Here is a 21,775-nt window from a genome sequence, read left to right as displayed (position 1 = left end):
ATGAAGTATCTATTCAAGTCATTTTTAAAGCTAGATTTATTTTTTTTTAGTATTTCTCCTTTATTATTGAATTGTGTGAGTCCCTTACATATTATGAATATAAGTCCTTTGACAGATTTGTGTGTTTTAATACTTTACTCTCAGTCTGTGGATTGCCTTAACGGTGGCTTTGAATAAGCAAAATTTAATATATTGATGAAGTCTGACTTAGAAATGGTTTTCTTTCTATGTCTTTTCTTTGCCTACTCAAAGATTAAAAAAAAATCATAGTTGTAAATTATTAAAATGCCATCCCTTTTAAAAAAAAAAACGATTTCCATTTTGAAATGAAATCCAGTTTGGATGCTTTTCATTTCCCTTCATTTTATTGACTGAATGTTTGTGTCCACTCAAAATTCATATGTTGAAATCTAATCCCCAGTGTGATGGTATTTGGAGGTTACGACTTTGGGATGTGATTAGATCATGACAGTAGGGCCCTCATGAGCGGGATTAGTGCCCTTTTAAAAAAGACCCAGAGAGCTCCTTTGTCTTTTTTTCCATGTGAGGAGCCAGCAAAGAAGATAGTCTTCTAGGAGCCAGGAAGCAGCCCCTTACCAGACGCCAAGTCTGCCAGTGCATTGATCTTGGATTCCCAAGCTCCCAGAACTACATTTCTTTGTTTAGAAGCCACTTAGGATGTGGGCTTCTGTGTGTCTCTACTGTGGATCCTATTTCATAGTAGGGACATGTCTGTGAAAGTTCATGAGATCCTGGATACTTAAAGATGCAGAGGGACCTTCATACCATCTTTCCCACATGTCTCCCTAACATTAGGTTTCCTTCTTAAAAATATTCCTGATATTAATTTACCCTCTGGGTGCTTCTAGGCATAGAAGCTACCAGAAATGAGTCCCCTTTTGGGGAACACAAAATGTAAAAAATCGCTTCTTGAAATTAATAGTTTCTTCCAGTAGAATTTTACACAATGTAAATTTCATTGAAACATGAGTGTGATCAGAGTTCTGAGAAACAAATCACAGTTGACTTTTGAACAATGTGGGGGTGAGGGGCACTGACCCCTCCCTCCATGAAGTTGAAAAATCTCTGTGTTACTTTCAACTTTCTGGAAGCTTAACTGCTGATAGCTCACTGTTGACTGGAAGCCTTCCCAATAATATAAAGAATTGATTAACACGTATTTTGAATGCTCTATGTATCATGTACTGCATTCTTACAATAAAGCAAGGTGGAGGAAAGGAAATCATAAAGAAGAGAAAATATGTTTATACGTCTTGTACTCTATTTGTTGAAAAATAATCTGCATGAAAGTGGACTGAGCAGCTCACACTCATGCTGTTCAAGGCTCAGCTGTACAGTCCATGGACCAGGGTTCGTCTGGCTTCAGGAGTATAGTGATTGGAATCAGTCACAATCCCAGTCTGAGCAGCAGAAGTATGGTTAATACAATGAGGAACAGGTGGTGTGATCAAGAGACCATCTTCCCTTCCTAAGCATGTCAGGGAACATTTCACCAGGGAAATACACCTGTGCTCAGACAGAGTAGGACTGTTCATGAGGAGCTGGAAGAAAGAGGCATGGAGAGGTAGAGAAGGAGGAGTGAATATTGCCATGCCTTTGGGTGTGAGACCCCAGCAGTGGGAGAGGAGACTGAGGAGCTAGCCCCGGCACAGCCCAGGATTGGGTGAGGACTTTGCACCTTGCTCCGTGGCTTCTCTGCAGAGGCTGGAGTGCATGGGGAGACTGGTGGTACCCAGGTCAGTGAAGAGGCTTGAGCAGTTACTTAAGGTGACAGTTCTCAAATTTTCAAGTAGTTGTGCTTCAGGCTGTTAGTCCCTCCAGTAGAATTTTGTCCAGTGTGGGGGTAGGACCTTTGAAGATTTTCTCAGGCTCTGTGGGTAAGTCTGAAGCACCCCAGGTTTTGAAAACACTGGTTCAGAGGAATGACGAGGGAGTGAGAAAGAGAGGAGGGCCTTGATTAAGAGGTACTAGAAAGTGAGATGGCGACTCCTCTTGGTGACCAACCATCTGTAAGGCTTGAGAATGTGGGAGGATTCTGGTTTGAGCAAGTTCAAACATGACATCAATGTCAGGCTCCTACATGGCAACAGGGAGTAGGAGATCTATGGGAGTAAAGTGGGAGGTTTAGCTATAGATAGAAGGCCAACTTACTGTCAAGAAATACCCATTTTTATCACCTAGAAATAACATTAACTTTGGGAGGTTATGGTTCTGTCCATTCAAATATTGCTGATAATAGTGAAATACTTTCACCTTGTCGTTCATATTCTTTTCGAAGGGCGTATTTCGCTCACATTTGTTAGGCACTAAGATTTGTTGCATGCCAGTGACGTAGTGTGATGACTTTTAGGCTAGATGTTATTATCGTTCTGCAGACGATGGAACCGAAGCTCAGAGAGGTTAGTTGATTTCCCTAAGGTCATCTTAGTCAGGAACCAGGTAGAGCCAGGATTCTAAAACTCCTGACTTTGCCAAGGCCAGTTTGCCCTTGAACCTCGGTCTCTCATAGCCAGAATGGTGGGATTTTTTTTCCCCCTGTCATTTATAAATGGTAAATGTGGCGTCCAGACAAAGTGTGATTTGCCCAAGATCTTAAGGTCTGTACTTAAGCTATAAGTACAGAGCAGGGATGAGAATCCAGGTGCCACTTCCTGGCCACTGCTCTTTTCACTCGAACTTCTTGCTTTCCAGATGACTGAGTTTATTTTCCTACTTGTTTCATGTACAGTTGGACCTTTCCCTCTCAAATAGGAAGAGTTAAGAGAATTATGAATGTCATTTTGAAGGACAGAAACACTGTCTGAGAAGCAAAACTAACTTTCAAATCTCATTTGTTTCGGAGCAATGTATGACAGTACATTTTCAGCCTGTGCATGAATTTTTTTTTTTTTATTAGGAACCTGACTTTCATGATGATGATAGAAACAGGGAAATAACTCCAGGAGAAAAGGTGCTTCGGAATACCAAAGAGCAACGGGATCAGCAAAACCGGCTGAGGGAGATCGATGACCGACTGAGGAAACTGAAGGAAAATGTGGTAAGTCTTCTTTTTAATTTCAATTTTAATTGTCGTCAGCAATCGTCTTAAAAAAAGTTTCCAGTTTCCTTGGACTGTTTTATGACTGGTTTTATATTTGTTAAGTCTGTCAAGAACACTGACATGGGAATTTGTCACAATTTGAGTAAAAATATGATTCATGGAACTTAGTGTAATATTATACATACTTTATGTGATGTAATAAACCTGTGAAATACTACGTGAGGTCAGAATAATGATCCACACACCTAATATTCTGTACCTGATGGTGACAGAAATGTTTTTTTTTAATGGAAAAAAATTGGTAGTCATTCTCCATAAAATCATCTTTATATATTGAATGTACAGCTTAAATTCTCCCACTTTTTGATCATAATACATAATATATTGTTACTCAATTTAAATATGTTCTAAATCCGTCTTGTGCCTATCTCATGTTTTAAGAGCTTGTCATGTAAAAACATTATTGCTGATGAGAGAAAACTCTTAAATCAACTAAATTGTGAGCTGGTTGATATTCTGATCCTATCAGAAAGTCTCCATAATGTTATGATTTTCCAGCTACCCAGAGGATGCTTCCAACTGAATCCTTGGCTTTTACCTAAAATGAAACCTGACAAGGCTCAACTTGTGACTCTCCCTACATCCTCTCTCCCAGGGCTGGTCTTGTCACAAATGCCAGCAGCACCTCCTTTCTGTCTCCTACTAAATCCTATTATCTTGGGTGATCTTCAAGCCTCATTAAGTTTTAACCACTATGGCTAATTTGCTGTCATATCTTGCCACCGTTCTTTATGACTCTGAAAATCTTCTCTCTTTTGTCCTGGCATGTATCACCCTTCTGTCAGCATTGTCACCTCCTGTCTAGCCACTTAAACCTGGTCAGTCGCTTCTCTCATTATTCCATTTTATATGCTGTTGCATGGGTGTAACCATCAGGTAAGTGATTTTGATTAAATTCTGATCTCCTTAGAGCTCTCCCAGAGCGTGCACTGATCCCAGTGGAGACTCCCCCCCTCTGCTCATGTGTAGCTGAATTGCTCTGAACCATTCACCAGCCATGGACAGCAGCCCTGACGCGGAGCCTAAGAGGGTAGGCAGGTTACCTCATGAGGGCCAGACAGCAGATCGAAGGGGACCGAATGCATTGTGCTTCTCTTTAACATTCATTTTAATTTACTTTTCATGGGAAATGAAATGAGAATTATATCAGGGACTCCTCCATTTTTATCTTCTGAGGGATTTTTTTCTCCTTGGGGCTATTGATACAGGGAAGAAGTAGAGGAAGTAAGAATGGTTAGGGAGTGTAAAGAGGCTCTTGGCCAATAGTTGTGGTGGTAGTGACGGGGCACTGCCAACTTGGTAAATACGGTGTTTGTGGCTTGACTGGTTTTGAAAACCCTGGGCACTTCTCATCCCGTACCTGTCAATCCAAGGCAGGCAAAGCCTGTCATTCTCCATATTTCAGCTCTCCTGATTTCTGACCATTTTTTATATGCCTTGGACATATATCCATTATTTTCTGCTCTGTCTCTGCTATTATGTAATTTTGGATGCAAAACCTGGATCTTTAGGAAATCTTACATTTTTTTCCCGGTGTCATGTGAAAGTTGACTAGACTTACAGAGATATGGTAAATATCAGGAGTTGGTTGTTACCTAAGTGGAAAAGAATAATATGCATAAGTAGAGAAGAGCAAGTACTGTGTGCCTACGGTAGTAGGCACTGGTCCAAGTATATTATAACTTACTATGTAGTCTTTATTAGCACTCTTGAGGTCAATATTACTATCCTCACTTTCCACACGAGGAAATAGAAGTTGAGTAAATTACTCAAGCAAATGTAGCTACTAAGTGGAAGAGACAGGATCCAAATGATCATCCTTTTTAAAATAAGATTTATTTATTTATTTGACAGAGATCACAAGTAGGCAGAGAGGCAGGCAGAGAGAGAAGGGGAAGCAGGCTCCCTGCTGAGCAGAGAGCCTGACTCGGGGCTTGATCCCAGGACTCCGAGACCATGACCTGAGCTGAAGGCAGAGGTTCAACCCACTGAGCCACCCAGTCACCCCTAAATGATCATCTTTTAACAACTATCTTCTTTTACAGTCAACACTTGGAGAAACTGGTATGATAAAGGTATATGAGTATTGATCTGTATCATCTTTATGTTTTAATTGCTTAGTGTTTCACGATACCCTGTGGATCACATTGCGTACCACGTGTGTGTACTTTTTAGGGAAGATACTACTCTGTAAGGCCCAGTGTACCTCAGAGATTTCTAGGTATTTTGTGGATGGGGAATCTGGAGACCTGAGTCCTTGTTTCAAGGTTGTCAGTGGCCTGATCTGTCAACTTGATAAATCACTTTTTCCTCTTAGAATCTTGGTTTTCTTACTTTAAAATCAAGGGAGTAGGGCTAGAGGGCCTTTGTCCTTTTGCCTGTGATTGCTGGCATATTTTTTTGGCAAAAAATGATGTTATTGGTAGTATCTAAAGTTTAGCGTGTATGCTTGATAACTGGTATTAATTGGTTTAAATATTCTATTGAAAGTTACTTTTGGAAGTTCAGTAAAACTTTTTAGGAGAATGTGAGATTGTCTTCCGTGTATAGAAAAAAGTTAGCCTGCTACCTATAGACCAAAGAGTATGTTCTCTGAACGATACCTTCTAGAAATGGCTAATTTTGCAATTTTGCCTTATTCTTCTTATTATGAGAGAATATTGTTTCAAGATCACTGGGCAAAACCAATAATCTCTGGCCATGAACTGGTGATTTAGGGATAAAATTCATACTCATTTTAGGGATGCACTGGGCAAGGAGTGAAAGAAGGGGCAGCATAGGAGCCCTGGGGATAGTCCTGGAACCACCTGAGTCCCAGGATTGATTTGCCCATAAAAGTTGGAAAAGTGACTTAATTCTGAGGCTGTGAATGCACGTGTGCCTTTGTCAAGATTGACTGAGGAAGTGGGATCCGGGTTAGTCTGAAGGAGGTGGTGGTATTGGTGTCATTAGAGCCAGCTGTCAGGAACTAGGGAAGGCAGGCACAGTGGGATGAGGTTGAGGCTCGCAAGCGTAGTATGAGCTCTAGCGGGCCAACAGGAGTCCCAAATACCAGCGGTGTAAGTAGAGGAAGGGTGAGCTGTGGCTGCTGGAAGCAGCATATGTGGAAAAAATCTTCAGAATTCGCTCGCTATGAGTCAGCGATGGTATGGAGCCGATACGCTGCCTGTATGGGAGAGGCGAGCAAAATGGATCTTATGGATAGTAGAGGACAAGGATGAGGAAGAGATTTAAAAGCAGGTCCTATGAAGGATTGTTGGTGGGACTGAGTGTATTTATTTAGCTTGGTGAAGAAGAGGGGTGTGTGTGTGTGTGTGTGTGTGTGTGTGTGTGTGTGTGTGTGTTGTGGGGAACGAGGGGATGGTTAAGTCTAAAACTACACAACATCCCTCTCCCAAGGATATCTAAAGGACTACTATTTGAGGTATTAGTCTTAATCTTTGACAGTTTAGCTAAAAAACATGGTGATTGGGGGTCCATGAAGAGAGAGATTTCTGGTAAGTATTAAGGAAGAGTTAGCATGATTCAGGATTGGTCTCTGGGATTGATCTGTCTGGGGCAAGGTTTTCGAGGCTGGAGTGAGTAGAGAGGGTTTCAGTATACAAAGGGTGGCTGGGTGGTTTGGTCCAGCACATGCAGGCAGCTTGTGCATGGCAAGTGTGGAGGAGGCGCTGTGCTTTGAGCTCTTTGTCCCACATGGTGGGGAGAATTTGTGCTCAGTCACTCATCTCTTGCCTGGTTGGTTCCCGTGGGCTGAGGAGTACTGCTGTGACCATGGATAAAAGCGTTCTTTATCAGGCTAACTACTTGTATGGAGATAATTTGAGATGATAGAATCAAGAGAAAATGAAAATAGCTGTATTCATAGAATAAGCAACACAAGACAGAACCTGCAGATGACCTCTTTTTTGCGTACGATGGGCGCTGGTCCCTGTCCCCTGATTTACCTGTCTAGCTCAAAGAGTCACTTTCTGCTGTTTTAGGTGCTCTACAGGCTTCTCTGCCCCTTCACTCTTTGAAACCCACTCTGCTTTTATTTCCTCCCTGGGTTCTAGTTCGGCTCTGTAAGTTTCTGTACATGGGACATAGTGGTTAAGAACCAGACACTGAAGCAGCCTGTTTGGATTTGAATCTCAAACTCTGCACTTCCTAGCCGTGTGACCTTGGACAGGTCTCTTGACCTCTCTGCTTTAGTTCCTTGATTAGTAGAATGGGATAGTTGTAATGAATGCCTACCTTATAGGCAATTACGAAGATTAAATTCATCTTAATTCATGTAAAGTGCTTCAAACAGGGTTTGGCACATTTTGAGCGCTATAGAAATGTTTATTATTAGTATCGTTACTCTTATTATTAACATTATTAAGGTGGCATTTACATATGCTTGTTTCTATGGTGATGAGGAGAGGTATAGTGGAAAGGATGAGGTTGAAGATGGCGGTGTACAACTCAGAGAAGGATCAAGATGCCCCTTTTCTGACTGAGGATGAAAGGAGAGAAGGATGAGCCTAGAAAGGCAGGTTTGGAGCTGAAGAATAAGTGAGAGAGGTCATGCTTGCATGTTCTCCATCTAGTCTGTGAATTAGAGATGAAAGCATATAACTGGAATGAGAGGGCAGAGTAGGGATGGGGCCTTGAAGCAGGGTGGGGAAGGATTGAAGTAGATGGTGTGAGGACGAGAGGGGAGCAACGGTGAACCAGGAGGACAGCCCAGCTGAGTTTGGAACCCTAGCTAGGACAGGGAGCCAGCCTGCGGGGCTTGGGGTCATCTCTGACAGGCCTCGGCAGTCCAGCGGGAGCGGAGGAAATGGGTCCAGGGATGAGGCAGGGGCGAGGAGAGGTTGAGTGATTGCAATGCAAGACCAGGGAAGCAAGGGGGTTGGTGGTGCCTGTGAGACCATACCGGAAATGGAGAAAGGAGACAAACGTAACATGGCTGCCTCAGGTAGCGGTGGGGATCTCTTTGCCCTTCTTCAACCTGGTTTCATAACTTATTATTGTAAACATAGACCAGAATGGCAGACAGCTATCAGAAGAAATGAGGTAGATCTATGTATCCTGGAAAGATGTCTGTGATACAGTCTGTTGTTTAAGACAATAGTATGATTCCATTTTTATTTAAAAAATCATAGAAAAGTGCTGGGATAATATATAACAAATGCTAAGCAGTGATTACTTTTAGTAGAGATGGGATGGATGGGGAGGTGATAAAAGGAAATTCACTTTTTATAACAGACTATTTAAAGGGAAAAGTGAGTTGGGATTATGGATGCTTTTTATACCTTTTCTCATACTTTTCTCTATATCTAGACTTTCCATAATGTACATGTATTGCATTTGTAAATAGAAACAATATTTCAAAATATGTAAAACATTTATGTATATGAAGGATCATTACTTATTGTCTTCATGGATTTAGGAAATTAGAGTGAGTCATCATAAAGAATTATGTTCAGCCTTACCAGTACTTAAAATTCATATTCGGGGCACCTGGGTGGTTCAGTCAGTTAAGCATCTGTTTTCGTCTTGGGTTATGATCCCAGGGTCGTGGAATAGATCCCCACATTGGGCTCCTTGCTCAGTGGGGAGTCTTCTCCCTTGCCTTCTGGCCCTCCCTGCTGCTTTTGCTCTCTCTTTCTCTCTCTCTGTCTCAAAAAAATAAATAAAATCTTAAAAAAAATTAAATAAAATTCATATTCAAATAATATTTAGGCCCTAAATACACTTACCAGACCAGCAAAGATAATGATAAGTATAATTATGTCATATTGGGAGTGGTATGGAGGTAGAAGCAGCAATATTTGAACAGTATCAAAATATTAGCTATTTTATTTATGGTGAAGAAACATTTTTTTAATTAAAAAACTTAAAAAATTTTAAATTCCAGTGTAGTTAACATACAGTGTAATATTAGTTTCAGGTGTGCACTGTAGTGTGGAATCACTCAGTATTCATCACAAGTGCACGCGTTAGTCCCCTTCACCTATTTCACCCACCCCCCACCCACCTCTGGTAACCACCGGTTTGTTCTCTATAATTAAGAATCTGTTTCTTGGGGTGCCTGAATGTTTCAGTCTGTTGAGCATCTGCCTTCAGCTCAGGTCATGATCCTGGGGTCCTGGGATTGAGCCCTGCATTAGGCTCTCCGCTCAAGGGCGAGTCTGCTTCTCCCTCTTCCTCTGTGATTTCTCTCAGGTTCACTGTCTCTCAGATAAATAAATAAAATCTTAAAAAAAAAAAAGAGAGGGAATCTGATTCTTGGTTTGTCTGTCTCCCTCTCCCTCTTTTTTTTCTTTGCTTATTTGTTTTGTTTCTTCAGTGCCCCATATGACTAACACTATAAAGTCTTTGTCTTTCTCTGGCTGATTTCTTTCACTTAGCTTAATGCTCTCTAGATCCATCCGCGTTGTTGCAGATAGCAGAATTTCATTCTTTTTTTTATGGCTGAATAATACTTCATTGTGTATATATACCACATCTTCTTTATCCATTCATCTATTTATACACACTTGGGTTGCTTCCATAATTTGGCTATTGTGAATAATGCTGTTATGTTTGTAACGTAGGGGTGCATGTGTCCCTTTGAATTAGTGTTTTTGTGTTTTTGGAGTAAATACCTCATTATTGGAAGCTTGTTAAATTGGTTATTTTTCCCCTGAAAAGCAATTGGTCAACTGTTGACCTGTGACATTATTTTTATTTCTGATCTATACAATTCCACTTTTAGGAACATATACAAAGAAATAACAGCTAAAAGGAACCAAACTAAACAAAGTAAGAAGCAACTTAAATGCTCTCAAATAGAATGTCAAAGCAATTTATACATGGTCCTACCCATTTAATACAATAGTAAGGTAATAAAAATGACGAGTACCTTGATTTTGTCAACAAAGGAATTTTAGTTGGAAATGAGTGATCTAAACAAAAAGATAAAAATTCTAGATAGATTATAAGTATCAACTATAACTATATTATATATAATTATATAACATTATATATATATTATATGTGTATATATATGCACACACTGACAACAATCTGAAGGGGAATAGAATATAAATAGCTTAGTTCTATTATTTTCCACTTTCTATTAAATTGCCTTTATCCCTGAAGAAAGTGACTAATAACTGAGGTAATTTTATTATTTCCTTGTTTTATTTATATACAACTTAACCCTTTACTATAATGATAGGCTGCTTGAGTAATTTAAATAAATAGTAATAATTCATGTTCAACCTAATTTTTCAGAGGTATTGAGTGTTCCATTGTGATAAGACTAAGGGGATTTTTTTTTTCAAATAAAGAACATCTTTAACTTCTAGAATTAGGTAAAAATGCTTTTAGTGAAGTTGCATAATAATTCTAGCTTTCACAAATCAGAAGAATTCAATTTTAGTTTTTGCATTTTCGAAGGAAGAATCAGCAATCTGATCTCATCTCATGGACTCCTTTAATGATAAAATATTCTCAAAGATGTTTTGTTAGTATTGTTAGCAAAAGTTTTCCATGGTTCCAATCATTCTAAATGCATTGACCACCCTTTTTAGGTCTTTATAGTGTCTCTTTTGATTCTTAGTTTGAACTTCATTCATTTTTTTCATCATTTGAAGTCTCTACTATTTCTTTCCACATTCTTTCCCTTTTTGGTTTCCTGGAAACCACTGAGCTTGGCCTTGTTTGGTGAACTGCATTGTCATTATTGCATCAAAATGTTTAGCCCTCTAAGCCTTGTTGCTGAGCATTGTGGATAAGAATGTGGTTCACAAAGGATGATAAATCCTTGTGTTCTGATTCTTATTTCGACATGCTCTTGCCGTTTAACCTTGTATAAGAATACATGGACCCCAATCAGAAGACTGGAGGGTTTCTTCTGCTCAGTGAATGGTGGAGGGTCTACCTTCAATTACTAAACAGGCCATAGAATCAGAATTATAGAATGTGAGAGCTGAAGGGTCCTTACAGGTCACGTGGGCCAGTCCCATGGATTAGAAACTGAAGTCTTGAATAGCCAACTGATTTTTCCAAGACTCACAGTTAGTGATAGACCTGGGCCAATCCTCAATTCTTTTGACGCTTCAGTCTGTGAGCTTTCTGTTACATTCAGCCGCTCTAAGTCACATCTGCTCAGACGAGCCAATTTTCAGCTAAGATTTGGGGCCACAGACAAATGTGGGCTTCATTCTAAAGCCTTTAAACTCTTACATTTATACATCTTTCCCAAATTTAGTGGAACTCCAAACAAACCTGACATGTTCGTGGTTAAACCGGATGATTAACTACTGTGTTTTGGTATTCATACATTAACTAAGACCTGAGTTGGGAAAGGAATTATGCTTTCTGTTTAGCGTCATTGTTGGGAAGTGTAGAAATTATTTAATCTTTCGTTGTCATTTGTAACAGCTTTCAGGAAGGTAGATGATAACAATGATAATATTGATAGCAGTGATATCATTGACATATACATTATTGGTATTTTTATAGAATGTATATAGACATATACATTATTGGTATTTTTATATAATTTACAGCTTTTACTTTTCCTTCTGTAGGTGTTGGCAGGGTGTGCAATAATGATGCAAAATATTTGGCTGTGAAATTTTGAGAGTGGGATTTGCAGATCCACAGTGGAATAAACCTTGAAAAATCCATTCTCAAAATCATAGGCAAAAAGAAACACATTTTGAAACAAGTAAGTAGAGCACAGAATTTTCGGAAGCACATCATCTGATAGAATTTTTTGCAACTGAATAGTATTATTTAATGATTGCAAAACAGCATCTAGCAGTTAGAGGTACATGGTTGGTGTTCCAGAATTGTTCCAGAGTGAATCAATGAGCTAGTAACCACGTTAAAGCTATCAACTATGTGTAGTATTCAAATATGTTGTAGAATAAATTGAAAGCACAATTTAGCTGTATTACTTTGGGAATAAAATATTAAAGGTAATTGGATTTTTTTCATTAACTTATTTTGTTTCAACCATCACTTAAAAAACTTATAAGTACATTAATAGAATTCAGTTTCAAATATATTTTGGAACAAGAGAGGATAAATATATATATATATATATGCATATGTATATATATATGCCTTGTATTCTGCCTATATAATAAAACATTTTAAAAATTATTCAGGATATTTTCTTCTGGATTATGATTTTTAACATGTATTATAATAATGCAGACTTGATCTCATCATAGAAGTGTAGGTATTGTGCTGTTTCTGAACGATAATGTACAAGTCTTGAATGTCATCTTAAAAATGAAAATTTTGGTGGCAATCTTGTTTTAGAATATTACTCGATTTTATTTATTTATTTATTTATATTTTTTTATTAAAGATTTTACTTATTTATTTGTCAGAGAGAGAGATCACAAGTAGGCAGAGAGGCAGGCAGAGGCAGAGGGAGAAGCAGGCTCCCTGCTGAGCAAGGAGCCTGATACGGGACTCGATCCCAGGATGCTGGGATCATGACCTGAGACGAAGGCAGCCACTTAACCAACTGAGCCACCGAGGCGTCCCTAATATTACCCAATTTTAAAAAGCTTTGTTTTTTAAAATTTTTAAAAAGTTTATTAACATATAATGTATTATTTGTTTCAGGGGTTCAGGTCTGTGAATCATCAGTCTTACACAATTCACAGCACTCAAAATAGCACATGCCCTACCCAATGTCCATAACCCAGCCACCCTATCCCTCCTACCCCAGCAACCCTCAGTTTGTTTCCTGGGATTAAGAGTCTCTTATAGCTTGTCCCCCTTCCAAGTCCCATCTTGTTTCATTTTCCCCTCCCTTCCCCCCACAAACCCCTGCCCTGCCTTTCAAATTCTTCATATCAGAGAGATCATATGATAAGTGTCTTTCTATGGTTGACTTATTTTGCTTAGCCTAATACCCTCCAGTTCCATCCATGTCATTGCAAATGGCAAGATTTCATTTTTGATGGCTGCATAGTATTCCATCGTGTGTGTGTGTGTGTGTGTGTGTGTGTGTGTGTGTGTGTGTGTATAAATATATCATGTCTTCTTTAACCATTCATCTGTTTATTAACATCTAAGCTCTTTCCATAGTTTGGCTATTGTGGACATTGCTGAAAAAGCTTTATTGTTGAGCAGAATCTCTAGAAGTAGATATAAGGCTAGTTAGATTTTAACATAATTCACTGTTCACATTCTAAATTAGTTTCCAAGGCTCATTGGTTGAGGCCCTAGATGTGGTTATATGGAATGAATGCATGCATATACATCAATAAAGAAACAATAATATCTTATTAAAGGAAAGAAATAGAATTTTTTAAAGTTAAATAAGTATTGTAAAGATTATAATATGCCACATACACACATTTAACCAGTATAGTGTGTACTGACATAAAATTAGAATGCATAAATAATTAAAACTTATGACACTTTGGGAGGTTAAAATTAAGCCTATTTCTTGGTTGTTAACATGTGGTAGTAATACTATTTAATTTCTTTTCCAATACTTGAGGTCATTTTTAGTATCATTTAGTGTAATAAATTCTTGAATAGATTCCCAGTGGGAATGATGAATTCCCAGTGGAGATGTTATTTGTATTCATAGTTTGTCTTTAATCCTTTCATTTTTTTCTTAACCAGCTACAGTCAGATTATTTTTTGTTTGTTTGTTTTTTATTTTGTTTTGTTTTTAAACAGACCTTCAGGATTCTAGATCTGCTTCTTGTTATGGTCTGAGGCTGTCTCTGTCCAAAACAGGGGTTATCTGAAGCAGTGATTTTAATGTGGATGGTCAAACAACTGTTTGTTATTGGTGGGGGTAAGGAACTTTTACCAGAATGTAGGTTCATGTACTCCTTACTTCATTGAGAAAAGCTTGCTTGGTGAATCAGTTGATTTAAATTCTGGCATAGCTTCTTATTGCATAGCAGACCTGCAACAAACAGTTTGAGGGCCAGCCCTGGTCAGCAGGCCACACTTTGAGGAGCGCTGAGTGCAGGCCTGTTCCCGATCTCTGATGCCCATGGTTCTGAGCAACCAATCTCCTAGATCTTAGTCACCAAATGTGGCTGGCTTCTCCCTTCTTTACCTTCCCTTTGTGTCTTCTGGACCTGTGTTCTGACTAGATAGTGATGTCTTGATATCATCTCTGGGTTCTGCCCTTGTCTTTGTTTTTTAGCTCTTTGGCTCATATATATTACACGGAACTATAGAAACCTTCATCTGTAGTTTACTGGGTCCAGAGATTATCTTTATCTATTAAATTCTTGTTCTCTATACACCCATCAGGATAGCTAGAATAAAAAGCACAAGGAGCAAAATAAATAAAAAATTAAAAATTAAAAAGAAAACATAAAAAGTAACAAGTATTTGTGATGTGGAGAAAAAGGAAATCTTATGCACTGTTGGTGGGAATGAAAACTGGTGCAACCACTGTGGAAAATAGTATGGAAGTTCCTCAAAGAATTAAAAATAGAATTATCATATGATCCAATAATTCTACTACTGGGTAGTTACTTAAAGAAAATGAAAACACTAATTCAAAAAGTTATATGTACCCTATATGTTTATTGCAGCATTATTTACAATAGCCAAGATATGGAAGCAACCCAAGTGTTCATCCATAGATGAATGGATAAAGAAGTTGGGATCTATATACACAATGGAATATTACTCAGCCATGAAGAATGAGCTCTTTCCATTTGTGACAACGTGGATGGATCTGGAATATATAATGCTAAGTGAAATAAGTCAATCAGAGCAAGACAAATACCATATGATTTCATTCATATGTGGCATTTAAGAATCAAGACAAATGAACAAAGGAAAAAGAGACAACAAAAAGACTCTTAACTATAGAGAACAAACTGGTGGTTATCAGAGGGAAGGTAGATGAAGGAAGGGTGAAGTAGGTAAAGGGGATTAGAGTACACTCAGCATAATGAGCACTGAGTAATGTGTAAAATTGTTGAATCACCATATTGTACACCTAAAACTAATATATTATATGGTAATTATACTTAAAAAAATTCACATTCTCAACATTCTGCCTTATTAACATGATACCATTGGCTACTGACACTAGATGCTAATGTTTTAGGAAAAAACATATATGATTCTTTAAAAACTGCCTATAAAATTTGACATGAAAGTTCTTTTTTTTTTTTTTAAACTGGAAGTTCTATTTTATTTTTTAAAAAAGATTTTATTTATTTGAAAGAGAGAGAGAGAGCGCACACATGAGCAGGGAGAAGGGCAAAGGGAGAGGCAGAGTCCCCACTGAATAGAGAGCCCAATGTGGGACTCCATCTCAGGACCCTGGAATCATGACCTGAGCTGAAGGCAGTCACTTAACTGAGCCACCCAGGCACCTCTGAAAGGTCTATTTTATTTTATTTTAAAGACTTTTATCTATTTATTTGACAGAGAGAGACAGGGCGAGAAGGAACACAAGCAGGGGGAGTGTCAGAGGGAGAAGCAGGCTCCCCACCAAGCAGGGAGCCCGATGTGGAGCCAGAGTCCAGGACCCTGGGATCATGCCCCGAGCCAAAGGCAGACGCCCAATGACTGAGCCACCCACACACCCTGAAAGGTCTATTTTAAAAACGTAATTTAATGTTGATTTCTGGTCAAGATCATGTATTAATCTAAGTTTATACTTACCTTGGCTCTAACTATAAAAAATTTACGAAAACAGCATAAGAATAAAGCAAGATGTATATCTCGATGGAATGCACTAGAACACATGTGAAATGCAGTAGAAACACAAAACTTAGCTGACCTGGAGCCGGAAGTCTGACTGATGTGAGGTCAAAATGATCTGTGTGAGGCCAGGGACCAGAAGCAGACTCACGGTGTGGAACTGGCATTTCTGTGGCCGTGGCAGCAAGTTAGAGAAGCTCAAACTGAGAAATACTGCTGAGGACTGTGAATTACATATAGCTTCACGGGAAAGTCCAACTTCTAGCTATATGGCAGACTAGATATTAGAGAAGCCCCTCTTAGTAAAGGAAACCTAAAAATGGTACAAGATGTATTTGTTTTTAAAGTAATTTTTAAAGCATGAATGAGCTGGCAGAAAAGGGAATTCCTCGGGGGACAAAAATGACAAGATAAGTGAGGGGTAAGTGACTGCTGGAGCCAGCATTTGTCCCTGAGGTATCTATTGATCTTCAATGGCCTGAAGCCTGGGTTTCAACAGACTGTGTGTAGGGGGCCAAGGAGGCAGGGCCTGAGGCTGAGGAGGTCAGATCAGAACTCCCACACAGAGTCGGTTCACCAAATTGTTAAAACCTCAGTGAATGAACTAGAAAAAAAACCTTCTGTGGAGAGAGTTTTGTGTCTTTGCTTTGGTTGTGTGTGGAATGGAGAAAAATTCTCCCATGAGAATTCCTAACGACAAGCCTGCATGAAGGTAGGTTTTGAGTTTGAGTTCACACTACTTATAGGGTTCGAAAAACCTCAAGTTGAATGCTTAGCTGAAAGTGGTCTTAGGTTGGCAGTACTCCTGGTTTCTGGTTGAAGGAAAAGGAAGTCTCTTTGGAAGAACACAGTTTAAATCTAGACTTAAATAGTTCCCACAAATAAAGTGTAAGGACCACAAGTTCACAATAAAGAGCTCCCCCCTCCCCAAATGCCTAGGGAAATAAGCCATCACAAGCAAGAGTTAATAGAAAAAACACACACATAGAATCAGTTTCACACAGACTGCAGTTTGGAACGGACTATTTCGGAATGTAAAATAAGTCTGCTTCACATATTTAAAGAAATAAAAGGGGCTTTTGAAAGTACGGCGAAGGAAGATTTGAAATGGAACCAATGAAATGAAAATATAATGAAAGTGGAAATTCTTGGAGTTAGACCTTCCCTGATCCCTATACAGGATTCTGGCATTTACACTTATTTTCCCTCTCATTTTTCTGTAACTTTTCTAAAGCTTTCCATCAACCCTATAATGAGAGAGAACATGGCCAAGAGCTTCAAATCAGCTAGAGAAAAAAATTCTAGAACTGCACATCTGCCTCTGAACCACAGGGCAGAAGAAAGAAAAAGAGATACAGTATAATCACATACAACGTACATTTGTAAGACTACATCTTTGAATAAGGCAGACTTCCCCCCACCCCGTTTATCTGCCTTCTCTTTTAGAGAAGCTTTTTAGCTTTTTAAAGCATTAGCTCTTATGACTTGTAATTTTTACATTAAACAGTTTCTTAATTGAAATACATACCAGATTTAATAAAGAACTGTGTTCCCTGATACATTACGTTTTTAAAAAAATAGACTTGATTTTTTTAGAATAGTACTAAGATTACAGAAAATAATGTGCAGAAAGTAGAGTTCCTATACAATCATCTCAACTACCTCTAGTATTAACATCTTGCATTAGTGTGGTTCATTTGCTACAGTGGATGACCAATACTGATACCATTAACTACTGCTTACTTAAATTTGGTGGGGGTGGGGGCGATGGGCTACATAGTAGAATAGTGAATGCCTGTGTAGACACTTGTGAGTCATCTTTCTTCCATGCTCAAAGCCATCCATTCAGATATATTTAATAGTTTTCTCTGGACCTCCAAATGGAAAGTAATGGGCTTATTATTTTAAGTGTCATAATTCATGATCGGATTTTAAAAACTATGGTGGTAACTGATGTTGCAAGGTTAAATTGTTTTGTCAAATAAAAAAAAATCCAGATTTAATTAAATGCAAACAAATTTCTGTGTATTTAGTATGTAGAAAAATCTCTCTCAAAGTTGGGGTATAGAGTTAAGCCTTTGATCCAGGGGAGAGCATAAGAATAGTAAACAAATATGATAACATAAAGCAGAATAAAGCCAGTGACAGGTAACAAAAAAATACTGTGTTCGTTCAAATTAGAGAATGGTTATAGTGAAGAGATCCGGAAGTCTTTGTGGAAAATGTGAAATCTGAGTTGAAAAATTGAAGAATGGGGAGGGTTTCACTCTGTGTAATGGGGCATAGGCCTTAGAGAAAGAAGAGACTTTGTGGAAAAGGGCCAGATGTGGGAAAGCTTGGGCCATTTTAGGGAACAGTAAACAAAATCAGCATTTATGGACTAAATTGTATCAAATTTTGACTTTATGCTAATTATGCAAAGATACACGACATTTTAGAAACTTGAATATTGCTGAAGCAAGCATTTGAACCTGGCTTTCTGCAGCACTCTCATTTGGGAGTGAGTCACTTAGTGCCTGCCTCTTGCTCCCGGCTGAGCACCACTGCCAGCACAGCTCTGCTGGTCTCTACCTGGCATCACATGGCCCTGAACCCTGGTGTGGTATTAAAAGTCATTTCTATGTTGGTTAGTAAAAAAACACTCTTCTAGTGGTAAAGAGGAAAAAGATAGTGGTGTCCGGTGACAACAATACTGTACTTTGGATAAATAGAAGAGTGGAATGCTGAATTTGATATTAGATCAGATTGTGATGGGAGTTTGGAACTTTACAGAAGACTCTGGTCAAAGTTCTATTATCAAGGGTCTACTTTTAGGCAAACAAAATTGTAAAAGTAGAATGGAGTCCTATTTATCAGCAAGTTATTGCAGACTGATAAAGTTTTCTGAGCAGTTGTTTGATATGATATGAACTGAGGTTTTATTTATTATTATTATTTTTTAAAGATTTCTTTATTTTAGAGAGAGAGCGAGCGAGAGCATGAATGGGAGGGACAAAGGGAGGAGAAGAGAGAATCCCAAGCAGACTCCACACTGAGCACAGAGTCTGATGGGACTCCATCCCAGGACCCTGAGATCACCACCCCAGCAGAACCAAAGAGTCGGACACTCAGTGGACTGTGCCACCCAGGCACTGCTGAACTGAGCTTTTAGAAAAGTCTGTCTTGGTATATTGACTAAACTTTTACTATCAACAAAGATAACGCTGAAAGTTGCCATAAGGACTATTTAAACAAGTAAGAGCTCAGTAAAATGAAATGATTCAGGTAATAAAAAATACATTCTCAAGGCTTCTATTTTTCCAGTTTTGTACTGGAAAAATAGTGGATTGTGTTGGATTTTTCTGTAATCTCAGTCTTTTTAGTATTTTTTTGATCTCTCTAAAAGAATTACAGTTGTATCTGTTATAAAAGCTATAGCTATGGTAGACATTACCAGTGGCCTACCCCAAATCTAGTTGCCCGTGTTCCTTACTGATAAAACTCTGGCACAGCCGAGTGCCTGGTTAAGAATACTTGCCCTCCCAGATTCCCTTCTATCTAGAGTGGCACTGTGAACCAGTTCTGGCCAGTGGGATAGCCGCAGACACATCCTCATGAAACGAGAAGGGGAAAGATGCTGACATACGCCTTTTGCCCTTACTCCTTTCCCTTCTTGGCTGGAGTAAAGAAATATTGCGTGGCCCTTCTGGAGATCACAGGACAGAGCAGAAGATAGAGGGAGTTGGGCTGTAATGCCATCCTGACGTCACCACCTCACTCCTTGTCTGCTCACCTCTGACCTCTTCGTATGTTTGTTTGTTTCTTCCTTCTCCTTTCTTTGGGTGAAATAGAGCTGACACACAGTGTCGCATTAGTCTCAGGTTTACAGGTGTCGCATGCAGCCATTCGACAACTCTGTGCTACGCCGTGCACACCTTGGTCAGTGCAGCTACCTTCTGCAGATGCTTTGGCAGCACCACTGGGTGGTACCTTTTGTCCCTGCGACTTCCTCCTTCCCAACTGGAAGCCTGAACCTCTCGCTGCCCTTTACCCATTTTGCCCATCCCTTCCTCCGCCTCCTCTCTCGCAACCATCAGTTTGTTCTTTGTATTGAAGGGTCTAGTTCTGGTTGTTTGTTTGCTTGTTTGTTTGTTTGTTTGTTTGTTTTATTTTTCAGATTTCATGTATAAGTGAAATCATTTGGTATTTGTCTTTGACTTATTCACTTAGCATTATGCCCTCTAGGTCCATCCATATTGTCACAAATAGCAAGAGTTCATTTTTTTTAATGGCTGAGTAATATTCCTTGATATATATCATGGAATACACACACACACACACACCCCACATTATATGTATTTCATATATATATATATATATATATATATACACACATATATACCTATATATATATACACATACCAATATACCACATCTTCTTTATCCATTCATCTATTACTGATCACATGGGTTCCTTCTATGTCTTGGCTATTATAAATAATACTGTAATAAAATAGGGGTACATCTATCTTTTCTTTCTTTCTTTTTTTGTTTTTAAAGATTTTACTTATTTGTCAGAGAGAGCGAGAGAGGGTGCATGAACACAAGCAGGAGGCGGGAGGAGCAGCAGGCAGAGAGAGAAGCAGGCTCCCCACTGAGCAAGGAGACTGATGCAGGACTCGATCCCAGGACCCTGGGATCATGACCTGAACCAAAGGCAGATACTTTACCAACTGAGCCACCCAGGTGTCCTGCATGTATCTTTTCAAATTGTTTTCCCTTCCTTTGGGTAAATAACCCAGGAGTGGCCTTATTGGATCATATGGTAATTCCATTCTTAATTTTTTGAGGAACCTCCATACTGTTTTCCACAGTGGCTGTACCAAGTTGCATTTTCACTTAGAGGACATGAGGGTTCCCATTTCTCCACTTCTTCACCGACACTTGTTAATTTCCTGTCTTTCTGGTACCAGCTATTCTGACAGATGTGAGATGACCTCTTAAGTGATTTTGATTGGCATTTTCCTGATGCTTAATTATGTTGCGTGTCTTTCCTGACCTGTTTCTTAAGTTAGACTAACAAACTCAGCTTGGTTATGTCAGGAAGGTCATATGTTTTTTTATTTTTTAATTTTTGATGAAAGCAATTTCAACTGATATAGTAGCCTACTTCCATCAGGTGTAAAATGGTTAACAGTTCATGCTAATGCACTGGTCAGGCTAATGAGTTTTGCTGGGGAATTGCCCTGGAACTTCAGTGTGTCCGTCGGCCTTGTTTGATGTGAGTTTGAACCTCAGAGAAAGTTACACCTTGCACCTACAGAGGCAGACTGTCACCCCTCTCCATTGCTTAAATGTACATGGCAGAGAGCAGAACATCAAGGGGGCAAACACTGATCTCAAGGAGCATAGAGTGTTAAGATTTTTTAAAAAAGATTTTATTTATGCATTTTGAGAGAGAGAGGAAGAGAGCGAGCAGGAATGGTGGTGGGATTGGGGGGCAGATGTAGAGGAAGAAGCAGAATTCCCTCTGAGCAGGGAACGCAACCAGGATCTCCATCCCAGGACTCTGGAATTATACCTGAGCCGAAGGTAGATGCTTAACCGACTGAGCCACCCAGCTGCCTGCAGAATGCTCAGATTAATGTAGCAGGGGAGCCTCCAGTAAGCACAGGAGTCATTTTGGGGGAAAACGAGTAATTAGCAGCAGGTATTTTATAGAATGTGGGGAAGGGAGCAAACCTTCTGCAAAATGTCACTGGTGAAGACCCATTATTTAAAGAGAATATTGAGTGGTTGCAGAGCTACAGAAATGGTAATAAGAATCCTGAAATGATGAACTAACATTGTAGACCAGCTCTGCCCAAAGAAATACAATGCAAACCACTTATGTACATTTGATCTCATAGTCATTTTAAAAAGGTAAAAAGAAACAGGTGAAATTATATTTAACCCAATATATCCAAAATATTGTTGCTTTTATATGTAATCAGTGTA

The 21,775-nt window shown here is 39.0% G+C and overlaps 1 protein-coding gene across 1 annotated transcript in view; it reads left to right on the top strand.

The window, feature by feature from the left end:
- The window catches only part of LOC116590883 (G-protein coupled receptor 176), a 326,863-nt gene that overhangs the window by 203,986 nt on the left and 101,102 nt on the right, over positions 1-21,775 (top strand). Inside the window, exon 12 of the mRNA XM_032343249.1 lies at positions 2,918-3,058. Coding sequence (XP_032199140.1) covers positions 2,918-3,058 — 141 coding nt within the window. The remainder of the gene's footprint in view (positions 1-2,917; positions 3,059-21,775) is intronic.

The sequence above is a fragment of the Mustela erminea genome, chromosome 5 (genome assembly GCF_009829155.1).
Source record: "Mustela erminea isolate mMusErm1 chromosome 5, mMusErm1.Pri, whole genome shotgun sequence".
Lineage (NCBI taxonomy): Eukaryota > Metazoa > Chordata > Mammalia > Carnivora > Mustelidae > Mustela > Mustela erminea.
Note: the sequence above shows the minus strand (reverse complement) of the source record. Positions and strands in the feature narration are given on the sequence as shown.